This window comes from Schistocerca nitens, chromosome 3 (genome assembly GCF_023898315.1).
Source record: "Schistocerca nitens isolate TAMUIC-IGC-003100 chromosome 3, iqSchNite1.1, whole genome shotgun sequence".
NCBI classification, from domain to species: Eukaryota; Metazoa; Arthropoda; class Insecta; order Orthoptera; family Acrididae; genus Schistocerca; species Schistocerca nitens.
The window spans coordinates 832,121,310-832,141,854 of record NC_064616.1 but is presented as its reverse complement, the minus strand read 5'-3'; the positions used below and the strand labels follow the sequence as shown (position 1 = coordinate 832,141,854).

The window sequence follows — 20,545 nt, the reverse complement described above, 5'->3', positions numbered from 1 at the left end:
AAAATTTCTCCTCCTCTCAAAATCTCTTTTGTAAAAATTAACCTGATTTCCTCTATTTTTCCCTCACACGAAAGTGACAGGTTCCCAATTGGATGATCCATAATTTATCTGATCCTTAGCACCTGTTTTCATATCCACTTTGGTTAAATGGTCTGTTATTTCCTTCCTATGATCTATTTCTAATTTCACATTTTCTATTCTTATTCATATTTCTATTATTTCCCCCCTCTTCCCTCCCATAATTACCTGTATTATTGTGGTTTTGATTTCACCCCCCATGGCGAGTCCATCCATACCCATTCTGATTAAAATTGTATCTATCATGCCTCTATAATGGCCCGTCTAGTTTACCTACATATTTCAAAAATTGTTCAATAGAATCATCTGGCCCACAAATGAAACCTCATTGCACTTTCCTACATAATCCCCTCTTTAATGCATCCATTTGTGTAAGCCCTTAAATGGTTTATCTAGGTGGATTAATTGTCTCAGTTGCTTCTCACGAACGTCTTTCATACTACCATTATGTTCTTCATAGTTAGGTGCATTTAAGAATTCACTTTCGATCCTAGCTTGTTCAGTTTCTGATCAGAATTTATTCAAAAACCTTTTTTTCAAAACTAGTGATCTCTGTGGTATTATATTGATTTGCCCAAAATCAGTCATACCACTAACAAAATTGTCACAACAATGTTGCAGAAAATCAACTGGGTGAAATTTATTACCACCAGGAAAATTTTTGAATGGTGCATTGGCACACATCCCACAACAGTTACTACTGAAACTTTTAGCAGCAAAAAGCTTCTTCCAATTCAGCTGCATTTCTAGAAACATTACCTACATTATTATTACTAAACGCTTCCACATTGGTAGTTGTGACTTCCCCCACCTTTATCATTAATTACCAAGATTTGATTTTCCATCTCACTTTCTAAATTATTGATTTTATATTCAAGGTTTTGATTTTTTGACCCAATTCTGATCATAATACATGGCTTTCATGTTTTAACATGTTATGCACTATTTGAAAACTTTTTGCAATTTTCTCTACTGTATCAGTAAAATTTGTCTTAAATTTAATCACTTCACCTTCCAGTGTATTACCCCATGCATCAGTTTGTCTGTGCTCTGACTGTACTAGTTTATATTTGCTGACATCCTCTCTTACTTCAGCAACTAAAATATTAGAATAGGGGCCACCAAAAAGTTTCCATTTGAGGGCATTGCTGCAGCGTACATGCAATGTTGCACGAATCTGATGTGGGTATGTAAGCACCAACATAAAGGCAAGAGATTAATGTGGCATTCATGTCTTTCTGGCAAGTGCATGGTAAACGTGAACTATGGTGAGGTTATTAATTGATTGATTGACTGATTGATATGTTTATTCATCTGTATAACAATACAAATTGTATGGATGTCATCAATTGTGTCTTATGAACTAAAACATACATGGGTTCTTACCATGTTTACAATTCAATTTATTACCAAATGCTCCCAAACAGGACCAATGTGCTGTTATTCTTTTTTTGGCTGTTATATCGGTAGATATCTATCTGAGTACAAAGAAGTGTACGGGGCAGCATGTCTGTCAAAAACCACTGTTTTTGAATGGTGTGCCAGGTTCCCTGCTGGTCGTCATTCGGTACAAGACCCTTGTTGACCAGAGTGGCCAGCCTAATCAATTACATGAACTAAAGTGGGATGCACTCTAGCACCCTCCCTATAGTCCTGATCTCTCCCCATGCAATTATCACACCTTTGGACCCTTAAAAAGGGCCTTGAAAGGTTGACGATTCCTATTGGATGACAATGTGCAGCAGGCAGTTACAAACTTCTTCCTACAGCAAGACACAGTGTTTTACCAAACGGGTATCTTTAATCTGGTGCATTGGTGGGACAATTGTCTCAATGCTCATGGCAATGTTACCTGACTGGCATACCAATGCTGGTCTGTACAGCCTGTGAACAGAAACTATTTGATTGCCCCTTATATTTAAAATTTTGTTCCTCAGCTCTTGGTATTTGTGGCATCGATTTTACTGCCCAGACCACTATTTAAATCACTTTTTGATGTCTCAAAGCAATCATTTCTGCACTCTAAATGGTTGTTTAGTTCAGTTTTTGATGTCTCGTTTCTAACACCACCTCCCCCCCCCCCCACTCCCCCCATCCAGCTCATAATTCTGTTAACTCAAATCGTTACTTACAAGGAGTACAGTGATGTCAGTTAAGGTCCAAGGAATTACAACCTGCAGCCATTTACCCTGGTGGGGCCCTCCTCTGCGAATAATCAATGAAAAAAAAATTTCGGTGTTTCGTATCATATTGTGTAACCTTCAAAATAACATGTATATACCGACTACTTGCATAGCGTAATGGTTAAGGTACTGACCTGACATGCCAAAGGTTGTCAGTTCGATTACTAGAAATCCCAGTGAAATATTTTTGTTATTTAATCTTTATCGAAATGACTCTGATTACTATTTTTATTCAACTGATCTTTTTACAAACAACTTTTTTATTTGTATTCCTTTGTCACGTCTTTCTAATCAACATAAAAACTTTGTCAGTGCTCATATTTTTTTCTTCTCATAATTCTTTTTCCATTTGAAATCTTTTGTGCATGTGAATTTAATTATTTTATATATCTATCATAATGTTTAAACGTTGAAAATGAAGATCAGTCAGCTAAAAAACAAAAGACTAAATGACCCATTTATATTTACTGTGCAGTGGTGTCAAGATTGTATTTTTCGTTACAAGATGTACAATTTTTTGAATGGCAATCATCTAACAAGCATTCTTATTGCACTATAGACAAAATAACATGGATGATGATTTAAATAAAAACAGGTATTATAAGTAAAACTAAATTCAAGCGAAATGAGAAATGGAAATAATGAATGCAATAACATGGGCGAAGACGTAAGACGATAATATGGAAGAAATTAAATTGAAGTTAATAGATAACAATAATCAATATCACATGAACAAGGATTCCAAATGACGAAGACTGATAGGCAGCCAAATTTGAGCAAATGACGTACTTCATATGATGACTAATTTAAGGTACAAACGAACAGAATAAAATTACATTTAAAACAATTAATTGAATAAAAATAATGATCTAAGTAATTTCCATAAAGATTTACAAATAAAAAAATTCAAAGCACCTAACATGTTTTGAAAACATAAGCTTTTGCACGTGAGGTCGGTACCAATACCCTTTTTAACTTGGTATATTCACACCAGTGATATTACAGAGCTTGACCACATTAACACTCAGACGCCCAGACTTTGCCTGCCCCCTCGAATGCCCACAGGGGTCATTTTCACTCCTACCATTTAAAAAAAGTTTTCTGAACTATAATTTCGAAATTTTAAGCATTTATTATATTTTAATGTTTACAAGATTTATAGCCATTTCAGATACAGAGTTGTGAATAAAAAGACATATAAACAAATTTCACTGAACCTGGTAACACCCAAACAAGTGTAAGCAAGTGACAGGCTTTTCCTTCTTCTAAATTCAAAAAAAAAAAAAATCTGAACTTTTCATGTGTACATAAATTTCAGTTACTTTATTGTTTTACACGATTGACACATTTTTATTCATTTTTCTTTGTACATTTTCCACAAACCATCATCTTACACTCACTGCACTTGGAAATAGTTTTATTACATTTGCAGAAGTTTAGAACTTAACATTTACGGTGCTTCTGTGCATTTTGTCTTCACCTCCATTTGATTCTTTTCATACTTGTCTGTTGTCATACGAGGAAAACAACTCTTCACATACTCAGAGCGCACTTCATCTGCAAGTTGCTGAATAAAATGTCTTCTTTTGATCTTCTTCCCAGTAACAGCCCTAAATATTACATATGCATTTATTCCTGCTAGATCAAGGATATTGTAAGAGTGCATTGGCCTTCTTCTTGAGGAAGTATTGACTGAATACCGCCTTGCCATCTTGTCTACTATGTCAACCCTAAATTTTGTTTTGTTGTAATAACATACAGTTTCCGGAGATTTTTCTCATTTGTATTTATGGTAACACTAGGATGAAGGGAAGACATTACGAGCACATTTTTTGCTTTCTTTCCTTGATAGACTGTCAAGGAAATATCATCATGTTTTAAAACATTTGTGGAATACAGAGGACTCTTCAAGGACTTCAGAGCATGTGGTATCTCTCTTCTTGCTCTATTGTGGTATCTCTCTTCTTGCTCTATTTACTATTCCTACAATGGAGGTTGATTTTGCTATCAAATTTTTGGCTAGTTTGAGTGACGTGAAGTAATTGTCTGTAGTGACATTTCTGCCTTTGCCCAGAAATCCTTTCGTCTTGGGAACGTGGAGTATCCTTACCAAGATAAGGGAAGCCATTGAGTCTGTACTTGCTTTCAACATCTACAGCTAACTAGTATTTTTGCCCATACTTGTCAGGCTTTGAAGCCATGAATTGTGTGAACAGGCACCTTGTTTTACTTGGAAAGAGCTGCTCATCTACTGTTATGTCACTTCCAGGTTTGTAACACATCGTACAGTTTTCTATTAATTTGTTCCAGACAGCAGAAAGCAATGCAAACTTATCATTCTGTAATCGTACAGTGTGTGTAGACTTCTCATCAAACCTCAGGAATCTCATAATCTCACAGAATCTATTTCTACTCATGGTTTCCACACAAAATGGTAGACCTGAGGAATCTGACCATAAGCTGTGGAGGTCTGTACTTCGGCAACCACTCGCACCACGAGCATAAATAATTGCAATAAATGCTTCTAGTTATTCTGTGGTCATTGACCAGCTTTCATTTCCTAGTACTCTGTGTGCCTCTGTTATAGTACATTTCAACATATGTTTGATTATATACTTGTCTATGAACATTTCATTTTGCACGTGGAGTAGGTCCAGGAGATTCTCTCAAAATATTGTGATTAGGAAGATGCCCACCTTGTGAATTAGGCACTGCTTCTATCCAGACTGTTCCATCAGGAGCAACTTCTTTATGTCTTTCATCAGTCGATGAAGCAGCAGTCACTTGTTCTACACTCCAAGGAAGAAGGTTATCTCCTCTTCTGTTACATGATTCTTCACGACCTATAGAACAAGAATAATAGAACAAATGTAAGAAAGCCACCATAAAACCTAAATTAAGCACAGTAACATTATATGTAGATAACAATATGATAATTATAAACTAGCAGCAGTAATAATAATATACTTACTAGACTGTAAACTTTCATTATTTCTATCTGAAATATCACAATCATTAGTATGAGATGATTCATCTTCTCTCAGTGTCTGCGGTAAAAATTCTTCCCTGAATCATCAGTAAAAAGTTCGCCACTATCTGAATCACACTCCATAACTCTTTGTAACTATGCAAGAATCTCTTCCTCTCATACATACTCCTTCCGATTCATTTCAATCTGCAGCTCACAATCACCTTTGAAAGTCTGATTCTTACAAGGGAATGACGAACAATGGTGAATCGAGTAAATTGCTGTCATTTGATATGGCAATAATATGAACGAAAGTAAATTATTGCACTACAGAGTAAAGTAACCGAGGCTTGAGAAAGCATGAGATAAATGTATGGCATAACTATAAACAAAATTATAGTTTCTCCTAAGGGGTCAATATGTCCCCTGTGGGCGTTAAAGGTAAAACTGGAAAAAAGTGATCATCAATCAGGCGAAATGCACTGTTTTTGAACATAACAAAAGTACATGCCAAATAAATAAATGTCACGAAAGTAAATGTTGCTTGAATCATTCTTCAAAACATAGCTAGCACTTAAAAACCGAAAAGGGTCATTTTGACCCCTCTGGGCGTTCGAGTGTTAAAAATGTTACAGCTCATACCATTACAGAGAAATTTGTTCAAGAGTGGCCAACAGCACAATAACTACACTTTTAAAAACATACATGACATTCATTATTCATTCCATTGTTTCATTGTAAGATCGTAATCGCAGCATGAGATGTACAGCTTCAGGCTGCTCTTACGAAGGACAGCCATCTATCAAGTGGGTATGGTATCCATGTGAAGTGTAGCCACAACCATCTGCACCTTCGTTGCATGACTGCTTCAAGTTGGTCTTCTCGAAGGGTAGGTTGTTGGTTTCCAAGAGTTGGGGTTTCTCTGTTTATCTTCTCTGAACTCTCGTGTCACGCTCTGAAAGATCCTTTCTCTCAGCTTGGGTGCATCAGAATATGAGGAGGGTATCATATTCAGGTACTGGGTTTCTTCTTTTAATATCCAAATGAATGTTGCGCATGAATGCTATCCACAAGAAATAAACATAAAGAAAAGGAACAAAAGTTGCTTCTTCTGTAGTGGTAGCGTCTTACCACTTGGAAATGAAATCTACTTTGCAAAAATATGTAACCATCAGTTTAAAATATAGAAAATAAAAGCAAAGAAAAGATTTCTCCAACAAATTACATAACATTTCTCCTTTGACTATTTACAGTTTTCTTGACTGGCGTGTATATATGTGGCTCTATCATGCTTGCGCTCCTCAACTATGTGTAAGTCGCTTTTCCGAACACGAAATAATACAGTGTGGAACGACTCTCACTTTTGAGGTAAAGTGCAAATAAGAAATTTTTGGAACCACTGTTTGTACTTGGGATGTTTTTTTTCAAATTATGATGTTTTCCTGAATATACAAAATGAATGCTTTGAGGTCTGCCAGTTGTAGAGCAAAAATGTAGTACACACACTGTCCGAGTAGCCACATGTAACTATTGTTCTTCGCGGCACGGAACAAGTGCCACCCCGAGTGTAACTCATTGTCAATAGTGATCGCATTCTCTGTTGTCCTGTTAATAATCAAAAGCTTTTTCCTCATCCAGTTCCATATCACGATGTTCTCTCTACAAACGAAGGTGTGAGACAGTGTGTCTGTAAGGTGACAATGGTTAATTTTATGCATCTTTTTGCCTGTGGTGATCTTTTCATTTAAAATGTCATACTATACATTAGCTATGTCCAACTTAAGAATGGGGTTGGTGATATTCGCCCATATATGTTTCATGTTTTATCCAGGTGTTTCTTTTCGATCAGATTTCTTTGCTTTCTCTTTGTCAGTTCAGAGTAAAGTATAGAGGTACTAAAATGTTTAGGCGACTGGTGCAGGTGATTTCCGTGAAGTAGACACAGACGTATCCCGGCTGTTGGTTGATGTGCCCAACGTTAATTGGTGCCCTCACATCTTGAAGTGTTAAGTAGCTGAATAGACTCTTGGATGTCCCAGTCTGGTCGCTACTGATTATTTTGGATGTTCTAGTTATGAAGACTGCAAAACACTGAGTGCGTACATCCTTTATACCTAACCCGCCTGCAGGACGAGCCAGTGTTATTGTGTGAACTGAAGTTTTGAAGATACTTCCTCTCCAAACAAACCAATATGTGGCAACAAGAAGCTTGTGTGTAATGTCAGTGGGTATCGGTAACACATCCGCAGCTTGTGGTCTCGCGGTAGCGTTCTCACTTCCCAAGCACGGGGTCCCGGGTTCGATTCCCGGTGGGGTCAGGGATTTTTCCTGCCTCGAGATGACTGGGTGTTGTTGTGTCGTCTTCATCATCATCATTCATCCCCATTACGGTCGGAGGAACGCAATGGCAAACCACCTCCACTAGGACCTTGCCTAGTAAGGCGGCGCGGGTCTCCTGCGTCGCTCCCCTACGCTCTGTAAAGAAGTATGGGACTCATCATCATCATCATCATCATCATCAGTAACACGGCGGCCATATGATAGATTCTACTAAGAATGTACATACTTATTAACTGCACTCTTTGGAAGCGGTTGAGGGATCTAGTCTTGTGTTCTTGGAGTGTTGCTCTGACTGCGTTGAGTATAAGTTACCAATTTGTCTCGGTCATCTCGCACGGGTCCGGTAGCAAAGTCATTCCTAGTTGCAACCAAGATGATACCATGCATTCATTGAGTGGTCCGAGAGGAAGAATTTTAGATTTCTGTTTATTTATCATTGCACCTGAGGACTGTGCATGCATTGTGGTCATGCAGTGTACCTTTTCAATGCCACCTTCATATTTGCAATGACGCTAATGCCATCGGCATATGTATGGCAAACTGTTTTGACATCAAACACCTTTAGGCCTGCTAGTTACGCATGCAGATTAAACAGTAGCAGTTCAAACAATGACATTGATAGAGGGCAGTCTTGGTGAACAGATTGTTTGATGGGCACATGACGGGTGAGCTGACCGTTAACCTTTATTCTAGACATTCTTCCAACAATGCATTTTTGTAAAATGCTGAAGGAACTGACTATTAAATCCCATTCTATGCATAACATTTGTTAAACACTTGTGGCAAATTCTATCAAAGGCCTTGTCAAAATCTAAAAGCATTATCCCAAATTTGTGTGCTGGGTCACTAAACAACTCGCAAAAGCATGGGAAGTAAAACTCTAATGTGCGCATTCCACATCATGACGATTTATCACGCAAAATAATCCATGGGACATGTAAGTAAGTAAGTAACTTAACATTTACAGATCCATGTTAAATGTAAGACGTCCCAGTACGCACATAAAACTTTCGTCATGGATTGACCTGTGCCAATGCTCGTCTGGTATAGGCCAATAACTTTCGTGAGAATGGGTTTCAGCTTATGATTTAATAATCGAACCAATGGTTTAAAATCAGCGTTCAACAATGTAACTAGTGGAAAATCGTGCAAAGAGCTGCTGTGCGCTTTTTTGGGAATCAATACCAGCAAGCCTTCAGTAAATTCTGTAGGAAAGGGGTCATCTTACAGCAATTTATTATACATAGTTGTTAATTCATCAGCAACATGGTCCCGGAAGAGTGTATAAAATTCCACAGAGAGACCGTCTAATCCTGCCGCTTTATTACAAGGTGAACCTGTTATTACAACTTGTAGTTTCTTCATTCGTGATATTGTCTTCAGCATTAACTGTCATTGCAATGGGAGATAGAAAAACTGCTTTCATTGATGAGTATTTCCGGTTTTACATAAAGGTTTTTTGTCTGTCTGTTTATCTGTGTGTGTATATACTCATGACCTCATTCGTCTTGAATATTTTGGAGTAGCTTCTGCTTTCCACATTTAGCTTCTCTGATAATATGGAAGATAGAGAACTTTTCCTGCCCAATATCAGTCCCAGTCTGCGGCCTTACTTTAGGGCCGTCCAACGACCGTCGCACCAAATTTGTAATTTTTGCTTTAATACGTTTGATCCTCAGGTTTTGGCTGTGATCTCTGCGGAGTACTATACAACTCGCGAAAACATAAATAAAACTCCAATATGTGCTTCCTCCAATATGTTTTTCCCGGGCATGTTAGATCTCACATTTCTTTACTCGTGGCTTAGCGAACTCTGTCCACCAAACTATACGTTGTGTGTATCTCGCTTGAGTGCACATACACTTTTCCCAAGTGTATCTGATGGATTGTTGCAGATCGACATCGTCGAGGAGGTTGAGATTTAACTTCACACATCGCATCCCAAAAAGGTTGTTTATTTATTGTAGATGACATATGGTAAGCAGAGAAATCAGAAAAATTTACATCCCATATATGAAATGATGATTAAATAGACACCCTCGCTGCATACAGGCGTTGATGTACTTCATTGGGGACATGTTGAAAATGTGTGCCCCGACTGGGACTCGAACCCGGGATCTCCTGCTTACATGGCAGACGCTCTATCCATCTGAGCCACCGCGGGCACAGAGGATAGTGCGTCTGCAGGGACTTATCCCTTGCACGCTCCCCGTGAGATCCACATTCCCAACATGTCCACACCACTACATTCGTTGTGCGCCTAATAGATGTTTGCCCATCATACTCATTACTCGTGGCAGATTAATCTACCAAGTCCCGTACGAGTTCGGGCATAGCGTGTGCGTTCGCACAAGAAGGTCAATGGCCGGGAAGCCATATTTTAACTATATATGACGGTAGTATCTGTTCCCGAAAGAACAGTTACTGTGGATGACCATGCAGCTTTGCTAGAAATGAAATGATGATTAAATAGACACCCTCGCTGCATACAGGCGTTGATGTACTTCATTGGGGACATGTTGAAAATGTGTGCCCCGACCGGGACTCGAACCCGTTAAATAGACACCCTCGCTGCATACAGGCGTTGATGTACTTCATTGGGGACATGTTGAAAATGTGTGCCCCGACCAGGACTCGAACCCGTTCGAGTCCCGGTCGGGGCACACATTTTCAACATGTCCCCAATGAAGTACATCAACGCCTGTATGCAGCGAGGGTGTCTATTTAATCATCATTTCATTTCTAGCAAAGCTGCATGGTCATCCACAGTAACTGTTCTTTCGGGAACAGATACTACCGTCATATATAGTTAAAATATGGTTTCCCGGCCATTGACCTTCTTGTGCGAACGCACACGCTATGCCCGAACTCGTACGGGACTTGGTAGATTAATCTGCCACGAGTAATGAGTATGATGGGCAAACATCTATTAGGCGCACAACGAATGTAGTGGTGTGGACATGTTGGGAATGTGGATCTCACGGGGAGCGTGCAAGGGATAAGTCCCTGCAGACGCACTATCCTCTGTGCCCGCGGTGGCTCAGATGGATAGAGCGTCTGCCATGTAAGCAGGAGATCCCGGATTCGAGTCCCGGTCGGGGCACACATTTTCAACATGTCCCCAATGAAGTACATCAACGCCTGTATGCAGCGAGGGTGTCTATTTAATCATCATTTCATTTCTAGCAAAGCTGCATGGTCATCCACAGTAACTGTTCTTTCGGGAACAGATACTACCGTCATATACATCCCATATATCATAGTCAATTATATTGTGCAGGAATCCTTTTGTAGCGTATATTCTGTCTAGTCGACAAGCTGAGGTATTGCACACATAAGTGTATGCCTGAGCCCGTGGAAGAAGATGGATCCAGGTGTCTATCACACCTTGACCATCAGTTAAAACTTTTAACTCGTCACAGAAGTTAAAATTCGGGTCTGATCCTCGCGGCGTAACACACAATTAAAACACCAGCGTAAAAGTACAGGGTGATTCAAAAAGAATACCACAACTTTAGGAATTTAAAACTCTGCAACGACAAAAGGCAGAGCTAAGCACTATCTGTCGGCGAATTAAGGGAGCTATAAAGTTTCATTTAGTTGTACAATTGTTCGCTTGAGGCGCTGTTGACTAGGCGTCAGCGTCAGTTGATGCTAAGATGGCGACCGCTCAACAGAAAGCTTTTTGTGTTATTGAGTACGGCAGAAGTGAATCGACGACAGTTGTTCAGCGTGCATTTCGAACGAAGTATGGTGTTAAAGCTCCTGATAGGTGGTGTATTAAACGTTGGTATAAACAGTTTACAGAGAATGGGTGTTTGTGCAAAGGGAAAAGTTCTGGACGGCCGAGAACGAGTGATGAAAATGTAGCACGCATCCCGCAAGCATTTGTTCGCAGCCCAGGAAAATCGACTCGCAGAGCTAGCAGAGAGCTGCAAATTCCACAATCAACTGTATGGAGAGTCCTACGAAAAAGGTTAGTTATGAAACCTTATCGTCAACTACCCGAGGCGATGGATCGGCCGCCAGGCAGCCCGTGACAGAGCACTTCATCACTGGCCTCCAAGAAGCCCTGATCTTACCCCCTGCGATTTTTTCTTATGGGGGTATTTTAAGGATATGGTGTTTCGGCCACCTCTCCCAGCCACCATTGATGATTTGAAACGAGAAATAACAGCAGCTATCCAAACTGTTACGCCTGATATGCTACAGAGAGTGTGGAACGAGTTGGAGCATCGGGTTGATATTGCTCGAGTATCTGGAGGGGGCCATATTGAACATCTCTGAACTTGTTTTTGAGTGCAAAAAACCTTTTTAAATACTCTTTGTAATGATGTATAACAGAAGGTTATATTATGTTTCTTTCATTAAATACACATTTTTAAAGTTGTGGTATTCTTTTTGAATCACCCTGTATATCTTGTCTGACGTTAGTGAATAGCCCTTATAAAATTCGTGTCTGCCTTCGGACCTAGTTGGAGCATATCAACTAAAAGAACTCATTTAGTTTAGTCGTAATTCCGCGTCCAGTTTCAAGCAAGGTGTCTAATTCACACTGTATGCTTGCTTTGTACAGTATCGCTGTCCCACAGTCATCGTCTATGTTCACAATGGCTTCGTAACCAGTAATATTTTCTCCTTATTGGAAACAACTTCCTGTAACATAGTTATGTAGACGTCTGCTGCGTACAAGTAATCACGTAAGCTCTTCCATTTAACGTCTGAGAGAATCCTGTTACACTGATTGTACCATTACGCTATGCAACTGACCCGGAACTTAATAAGACATATACAACATCACGCGAAATTCCGAATTTTTTTCGTCGATTACTTGCAAACGAAGGTCCATCAGGGCGAATGGCGGCAGGGTGTGATATCTGGGATCCTAATCCACATCACCGAATAAATTATATCAAAAAGTCGATTCCAATTTTGGGGGGAGACGGGCGGCTCTCCTTGTTAGTTTTAATTTTTTTCACAAAAAAACTTGAGTAAAAAAAGTCTTTGTTGGGGGTCCCAAAGGTTATCTGTGATCGAAGCCTCAGAATGGACTGCAAACACTACTAACATTCCCACCAATAGAGCTGCTTCATCACGACTCTGGTAAGTTTGACATTATTGTGCAAAATTATTTCGGCCTCGCTATCACCATCAAGTTCCATATTGTCATTTCAAACTGTTTTGTTATTAACTACTTATTCCTAATATTCAATATTTAATATTGTCTAAATACTTCACAACATAAAAAAGATTTTTTCACACGATAAAATCACCTTCTTCCACTACTGTACAGGGGAAAAAATGAAATTTACAGTATTTTTTCGATGTTCACGATAGTGTCCCGCGTAATCAATTTCTATTACGTCAGTCCCTTCTTAATCCGTGTGTTTCATTTTTGAGCAACATTATTTAAGGCCATCTATGTCTATAATTTAGAATTTTGTCTGGTTTGTGTGATGCGCAGAAACCTGAAATTCGAAAAACTGGTTATGTGTATCCTGACTTTTCAGTGTACTCCAGCTCCAAACACAATATTAAAACACAACCACCTTTAGTGGCTACATTTCATTTACTTAACTTGCTGAACATCGAAGAAATAGCGAGGTGAAACTCAGCTTTAATATCTTTCCTACATTTTAAATATCATCTCTGTTCAGTTTTACGCACTGACAGGCACTATGCAACGTGTTCTACAATAAAGAACGTAGCCCAAAGAAAATACTTTAAAATATCAGGGTTGCTCCAAGCAGCATGTCCAACTTGACAGATTTCCCATCCAATTTGACGAAGTTTCACGTTGTGTGACGGGTAAAATTTAGTTTTGACGGTTTTTTTGACGAATATTATTAAAAATGGGCTTTTTTGACATTTTTATGGTTTCATTTAATTCTGAAAACAAGAAAAAGGTTTCTGACAGGCGACCCTCCATACTGTAAATCACGGATTTTGATGCGCTTCAAATATGTTGTAGAGGCACTTACCCTGGTTACCTGGCTATCTGGTTTTTTGGTGACGGGCCTTGGTTTTTGAGAAAATCGATTTTGAAGTTCATTGTCCGCTCTGTATACCTGTAATATTACATATATTTCCAGCAAGTCAGTGTACCGCACCGTTAAAGGTTCACTGCTACAGCTCTGGAGGTACTGTGTTCGAATCCTGCTCATGTACTAATTTTTTTGTTTTCAGAATCGACAAAATTTTTCAATTTTATTTCAAAGGATATCAACAAACAGTGTAAGGTGGGCGAAATTATTCAGATATATTCAGTTATTAATTTTTTCAAATATTCATTCCGTTTGTGGTTCCCAGTTGGAGTTCCAAATGTTCGTACAACAGTCGCTTCTTATATTACCAGAAATCGATCTCCACCCATTATCGTCCCCTCTCCCATGAATACCGTTAGCCGTAACGGGAACCCCAGCTCCTAGGCCAATGAGGATGCGAGCTGCATTCCTTTACGTTCGCATCTAACTACAGCGTCAGTTTCTCGCAAAGCGTCTCTCTAGTGCCGTGTGTTAGAAAAATTCTGTGAAATGGAAGAACCAAGTTTTTCTGCAGTAGTGCAGCCAGAAGAAGATCCACAAGTCGAGGAGCTGAACGAAGAATCAAAAGGCGAAATCACAAATGCCATTAAATACCCCAAAAAGCTACTTCGCGATTTGAATCTCATAACGAATACACCGCTTAGTGTGATCTCTGCCAATTCCGTTGCAATTGGCGATGAGATATGTATCGTAATACAGGATCTCTTGGCCGAAAGACAGATCATTGTTGTTATTGTTGTTGTTGTGGCCTTCAAGTCCTGAGACTGGTTTGATGCAGCTCTCCATGCTACTCTATCCCGTGCAAGCTTCTTCATCTCCCAGTACCTACCGCAACCTACATCCTTCTGAATCTGCTTAGTGTATTCATCACTTGGTCTCCATATACGATTTTTACCCTCCACGCTGCCCTCCAATACTAAATTGGTGATCCCCTGATGCCTCAGAATATGTCCTACCAACCGATCCCTTCTTCTAGTCAAGTTGTGCCACAAACTTCTCTTCTCCCCAATCCTATTCAATATTTCCTCATTAGTTATGTGATCTACCCATCTAATCTTTAGCATTCTTCTGTAGCACCACATTTCAAAAGCTTCTACTCTCTTCTTGTCCAAACTACACTCCTGGAAATTGAAATAAGAACACCGTGAATTCATTGTCCCAGGAAGGGGAAACTTTATTGACACATTCCTGGGGTCAGATACATCACATGATCACACTGACAGAACCACAGGCACATAGACACAGGCAACAGAGCATGCACAATGTCGGCACTAGTACAGTGTATATCCACCTTTCGCAGCAATGCAGGCTGCTATTCTCCCATGGAGACGATCGTAGAGATGCTGGATGTAGTCCTGTGGAACGGCTTGCCATGCCATTTCCACCTGGCGCCTCAGTTGAACCAGCGTTCGTGCCGGACGTGCAGACCGCGTGAGACGACGCTTCATCCAGTCCCAAACATGCTCAATGGGGGACAGATCCGGAGATCTTGCTGGCCAGGGTAGTTGACTTACACCTTCTAGAGCACGTTGGGTGGCACGGGATACATGCGGACGTGCATTGTCCTGTTGGAACAGCAAGTTCCCTTGCCGGTCTAGGAATGGTAGAACGATGGGTTCGATGACGGTTTGGATGTACCGTGCACTATTCAGTGTCCCCTCGACGATCACCAGTGGTGTACGGCCATTGTAGCAGATCGCTCCCCACACCATGATGCCGGGTGTTGGCCCTGTGTGCCTCGGTCGTATGCAGTCCTGATTGTGGCGCTCACCTGCACGGCGCCAAACACGCATACGACCATCATTGGCACCAAGGCAGAAGCGACTCTCATCGCTGAAGACGACACGTCTCCATTCGTCCCTCCAGTCACGCCTGTCGCGACACCACTGGAGGCGGGCTGCACGATGTTGGGGCGTGAGCGGAAGACGGCCTAACGGTGTGCGGGACCGTAGCCCAGCTTCATGGAGACGGTTGCGAATGGTCCTCGCCGACACCCCAGGAGCAACAGTGTCCCTAATTTGCTGGGAAGTGGCGGTGCGGTCCCCTACGGCACTGCGTCGGATCCTACGGTCTTGGCGTGCATCCGTGCGTCGCTGCGGTCCGGTCCCAGGTCGACGGGCACGTGCACCTTCCGCCGACCACTGGCGACAACATCGATGTACTGTGGAGACCTCACGCCCCACGTGCTGAGCAATTCGGCGGTACGTCCACCCGGCCTCCCGCATGCCCACTATACGCCCTCGCTCAAAGTCCGTCAACTGCACATACGGTTCACGTCCACGCTGTCGCGGCATGCTACCAGTGTTAAAGACTGCGATGGAGCTCCGTATGCCACGGCAAACTGGCTGACACTGACGGCGGCGGTGCACAAATGCTGCGCAGCTAGCGCCATTCGACGGCCAACACCGCGGTTCCTGGTGTGTCCGCTGTGCCGTGCGTGTGATCATTGCTTGTACAGCCCTCTCGCAGTGTCCGGAGCAAGTATGGTGGGTCTGACACACCGGTGTCAATGTGTTCTTTTTTCCATTTCCAGGAGTGTATTTATCGTCCATGTTTCACTTCCATACGTGGCTACACTCCATACAAATACTTTCAAAAATGACTTCCTGACACTTAAATCTATACTCGATGTTAACAAATTTCTCTTCTTCAGAAACGCTTTCCTTGCCATTGACAGTCTACATTTTATATCCTCTCTACTTCGACCATCATCAGTTATTTTGCTCCCCAAATAGCAAAACTCCTTGACTACTTTAAGCGTCTCATTTCCTAATCTAATACCCTCAGCATCACCCGACTTAATTCGACTACATTCCATTATCCTCGTTTTGCTTTTGTTGATGTTCATCTTATATCCTCCTTTCAAGACACTATCCATTCCGTTCAACTGCTCTTCCAAGTCCTTTGCTGTCTCTGACAGAATTACAATGTCATCGGCGAACCTCAAAGTTTTTATTTCTTCTCCATGGATTTTAATACCTACTCCGATTTTTCTTTTGTTTCCTTCACTGCTTGCTCAATATACAGATTGAATAACATCGGGGAGAGACTACAACCTTGTCTCACTCCCTTCAAAACCACTGCTTCCCTTTCATGTCCCTCGACTCCTATAACTGCCATCTGGTTTCTGTACAAATTGTAAATAGCCTTCGGCTCTCTGTATTTTACCCCTGCCACCTTCAGAATTTGAAAGAGAGTATTCCAGTCAACATTGTCAAAAGCTTTCTCTAAGTCTACAAATGCTAGAAACGTAGGTTTGCCCTTCCTTAATCTAGCTTCTAAGATAAGTCGTAGGGTCAGTATTGCCTCACGCGTTCCAACATTTCTACGGAATCCAAATTGATCTCCCACGAGGTCGGCTTCTACTAGTTTTTCCATTCGTCTGTAAAGAATTCGCGTTAGTATTTTGCAGCTGTGACTTATTAAACTGATAGTTCGGTAATTTTCACATCTGTCAACACCTGCTTTCTTTGGGATTGGAATTATTATATTCTTCTTGAAGTCTGAGGGAATTTCGCCTGTCTCATACATCTTGCTCACCAGATGGTAGAGTTTTGTCAGGACTGGCTCTCCCAAGGCTGTCAGTAGTTCTAATGGAATTTTGTCTACTCCGGGGGCCTTGTTTCGACTCAAGTCTTTCAGTGCTCTGTCAAACTCTTCACGCAGTATCGTATCTCCCATTTCATCTTCATCTACATCCTCCTCCATTTCCATAATATTGTCCTCAAGTACATCGCCCTTGTATAGACCCTCTATATACTCCTTCCACCTTTCTGCTTTCCCTTCTTTGCTTAGAACTGGCTTTCCATCTGAGCTCTTGATATTCATGTAAGTGGTTCTCTTTTCTCCAAAGGTCTCTTTAATTTTCCTGTAGGCAGTATCTATCTTACCCCTAGTGATACTCGCTTCTACATCCTTACATTTGTCCTCTAGCCATCCCTGCTTAGCAATTTTGCACTTCCTGTCGATCTCATTTTTGAGGCGTTTGTATTCCTTTTTGCCTGCTTCATTTACTGCATTTTTATATTTTTTATTTACACTTAAAACCAATACGGTAAACGTAGTTCTCACTGTGCGTGCCGGACTTTGGCGTGTGAACAAGTTCAAATAGCTCTGAGCACTATGGGAATTAACATCTATGGTCATCAGTCCCCTAGAACTTAGAACTACTCAAACCTAACTAACCTAAGGACATCACACAACACGCAGTCATCACGAGGCAGAGAAAACCCCTGACCCCGCCGGGAATCGAACCCGGGAACCCGGACGTGGGAAGCGAGAACGCTACCGCACGACCACGAGCTGCGTACTGTGAACAAGTGCTGCCATAATTACGTCTTACCAGAGCATGCCTTGAAGCAAATAGGCACATTGAAGAAGAGACAGAAGACGATGTGGATGAGCTGTTGTTATTTTAATCAACATAAGTGAGTAAATATCTTTAAATTTGTGCATCTTCACGTTTTCGTGGCGCAATGGACTGCTCCATTAAATTTTGGGCGCGTTGCGCATAATTTCGGTTTCGTCTGTATACTGTCCAGCCATTTGTCTATCGGCTCATTCTGAAGATGACTGAACGTTACACGGCCAAAATATTCGAAGCAGAAGCTGAATGCGTGCGACTGCACGCCCGAAATTTAATGGAGCGCATTTAAATTTGCTTCTTATTGTTCCACTGGCCGAGTTCAGCGGATTTTTAAATATTTGTCGGAATTGTAAACTAGTAAAATAAATTTTAATTTCTTCTTTTTATTTGCAAGAAAATACTGAGGTATCTGATTTTGACGGATTTTGGCTGATTTTTAAATATTTGCTCGATGCGTAAACAAAGTAATGAGTGTAATGTTTTAAAATAAGTTTTATTTTTCTTAATTTTTGCAAAAAAAATGGAGATATTTCATTTTGACGGATTTTTGGGTGTTGGTTTGACGGAAAAAATAACGACGTGTTTGCATCACTGTCCCCAAATTTCCCACAGTGGAACTGCCTGACAATTTCCTGATTTCCAGATACCGTTTTAGCATTTTTTTTTCCAGACAAATTTTGAGAGCTGTACAGAAACAGGCAAAAAAGTGCGGATTTCTGTATTTATGAGCATGTTATTAACTCTAATTGGGAATTAACAGCGAGTTATTGTCTCCTTTACAGGATTTATGATTTGAAGGTTAAGTAAACAGGTAAGTTGTGTAATTAAAAGCCATTTTAGTTAAATGATTTCTATGTTTATTAACGAGTTAATTCGAACTTTGAATTAACCGCAAGCTTTTACACCTTCTCCCATACAGGATTTATGAACTTTTCAGGCGAGATAATGGGTCAGATCGGACACGAAAAGTAAAAGGAATATGTTGAACAACAAAACATTAAAGTTTGAAAAATAAGAACGACAGCACTGGGGTACTTCTAGTGCCATTTCTCTGCCAAATAATACTCATTGTTCTGTCGAATAATGAAAAAAAAATTACAGATGAATCAATGAAACGCAGTAAAAATTCCTTTGTGAGAAAAGTGATCTCTTCATTAATTCTACTCAACTCAGTGGACCTATCGGCCAGTATCAGTGACATTTTGCCCTTCAGTTCATCAACCTGGGCGATGGACAGATTCCGCCCAGCTCTGTCGACTTCGTCATCTTCACATTGCTTCTGCTTTAAAACCTCGCTATACCGATATCGTGCATTGCGATAGTCCAGTATCATTCTCTTGCCAGCGTCAATCTTGAAGACATCGCCAGCCGATTTCAGGCCGTCATATACATGACGTGTGACTACCAATGACTTGGTTGGTTGGTTGACTATCATACACTCTTTCTTAATAATATAAATAAATAAAAAATAAAAAACCATTGCTCTACAAGGGCTTGACCATGGCTCAAAATGAGAACTTTTGTACAATGCGAATGCTGGTAAGTCTCTCGAAAAGTGATCCAATTCCAGTCTCACTTCTCTTGGACAGGGTGACAATTATTGAACTATACGAAATAAAATCGTCATAACTTCTGAACGGTTTGCATTAGGAAGTTCAAATTGGCCGCGAGGCATGATGGGAAAGGGAGATTGTACATTATGGTCTAGTTCAGCGATTAAGCCCACTGTCATTTGGATGAGTTCGTCAATAAGCAAAATTGGCGCATTTGGGGGACTGAGAATCCGCTTTTCGCGATCGAGAAGTCTCTTCACCCCTCCGCGGGTGACTGTGGTGCGCAGTATCCAAATGTGTTCAAATGTGTGTGAGTTCTTAAGGGACCAAACTGCAGAGGTCATCGGTCCCTAGACTTACACACTACTTAAACTAACCTATGCTAAGAACAAAACACACACACACACACACACACACACACACACACGGGAGGACTCGAACCTCCGGCGAGAGGGGCCGTGCCGTCAGAGACACGGCGCCTCTAACCGCGCGGCTGCAATATCCAGTTATGGAATAATCGGTGCTATATTCCTTGATGGCATGATGACTACCGAATAGTGCACGAAGGTTTTGGAAGATGACTTCATTCTCATAATCCAATGTGACCCTGATTTCGACAAGATATCGTTCATGCAAGACGGAGCTCGACCACATCGAAGCAGGAGAGTGTTTGACGTGCTTGAGAAGCACTTTGAGGACCGCATTCTGACTGGCCGCCACACTCTCCAGATCTGAACACATGCGACTCATTTTTACGGGGCTATATTAAAAACAATGTGTACAGCAATAACCCTAAAACCACTGCTGAGCTGGAAACAGCCATTCAGATCATCGACAGCATCGATGTTTCGACACTTTAGCAGGTCATGCAGAATTTCGCTATTCATCTGCGCCATATCGTTGCCAATGATGGCAGGCATATTGAACATGTCATAACCTAAATCCGAATATCTGTAGGGACGTTTACATGTTGAATAAAGTGCGTGCACGCCGTAATTTGTAATTAATTTACG

At 40.9% G+C, this 20,545-nt stretch overlaps 1 protein-coding gene across 3 annotated transcripts in view; it reads right to left on the bottom strand.

Moving 5' to 3' along the window:
• Positions 1-20,545, bottom strand: part of LOC126248857 (exocyst complex component 1) — a 296,832-nt gene that overhangs the window by 249,318 nt on the left and 26,969 nt on the right. The window contains exon 2 of one of the 3 annotated variants that reach the window (XM_049950289.1): positions 4,958-5,104. The exons of 1 other annotated variant lie outside the window; for it this stretch is intronic. Coding sequence is in view for 1 of the 2 variants with exons in the window: in XM_049950288.1 (XP_049806245.1) it covers positions 2,211-2,327 (117 nt within the window). In the remaining variant the exon portion in view is untranslated. Of the gene's footprint in view, positions 1-2,210; positions 2,343-4,957; positions 5,105-20,545 lie in introns of those variants that run through there. One more of the 3 variants, XM_049950288.1, reaches the window with a different exon arrangement.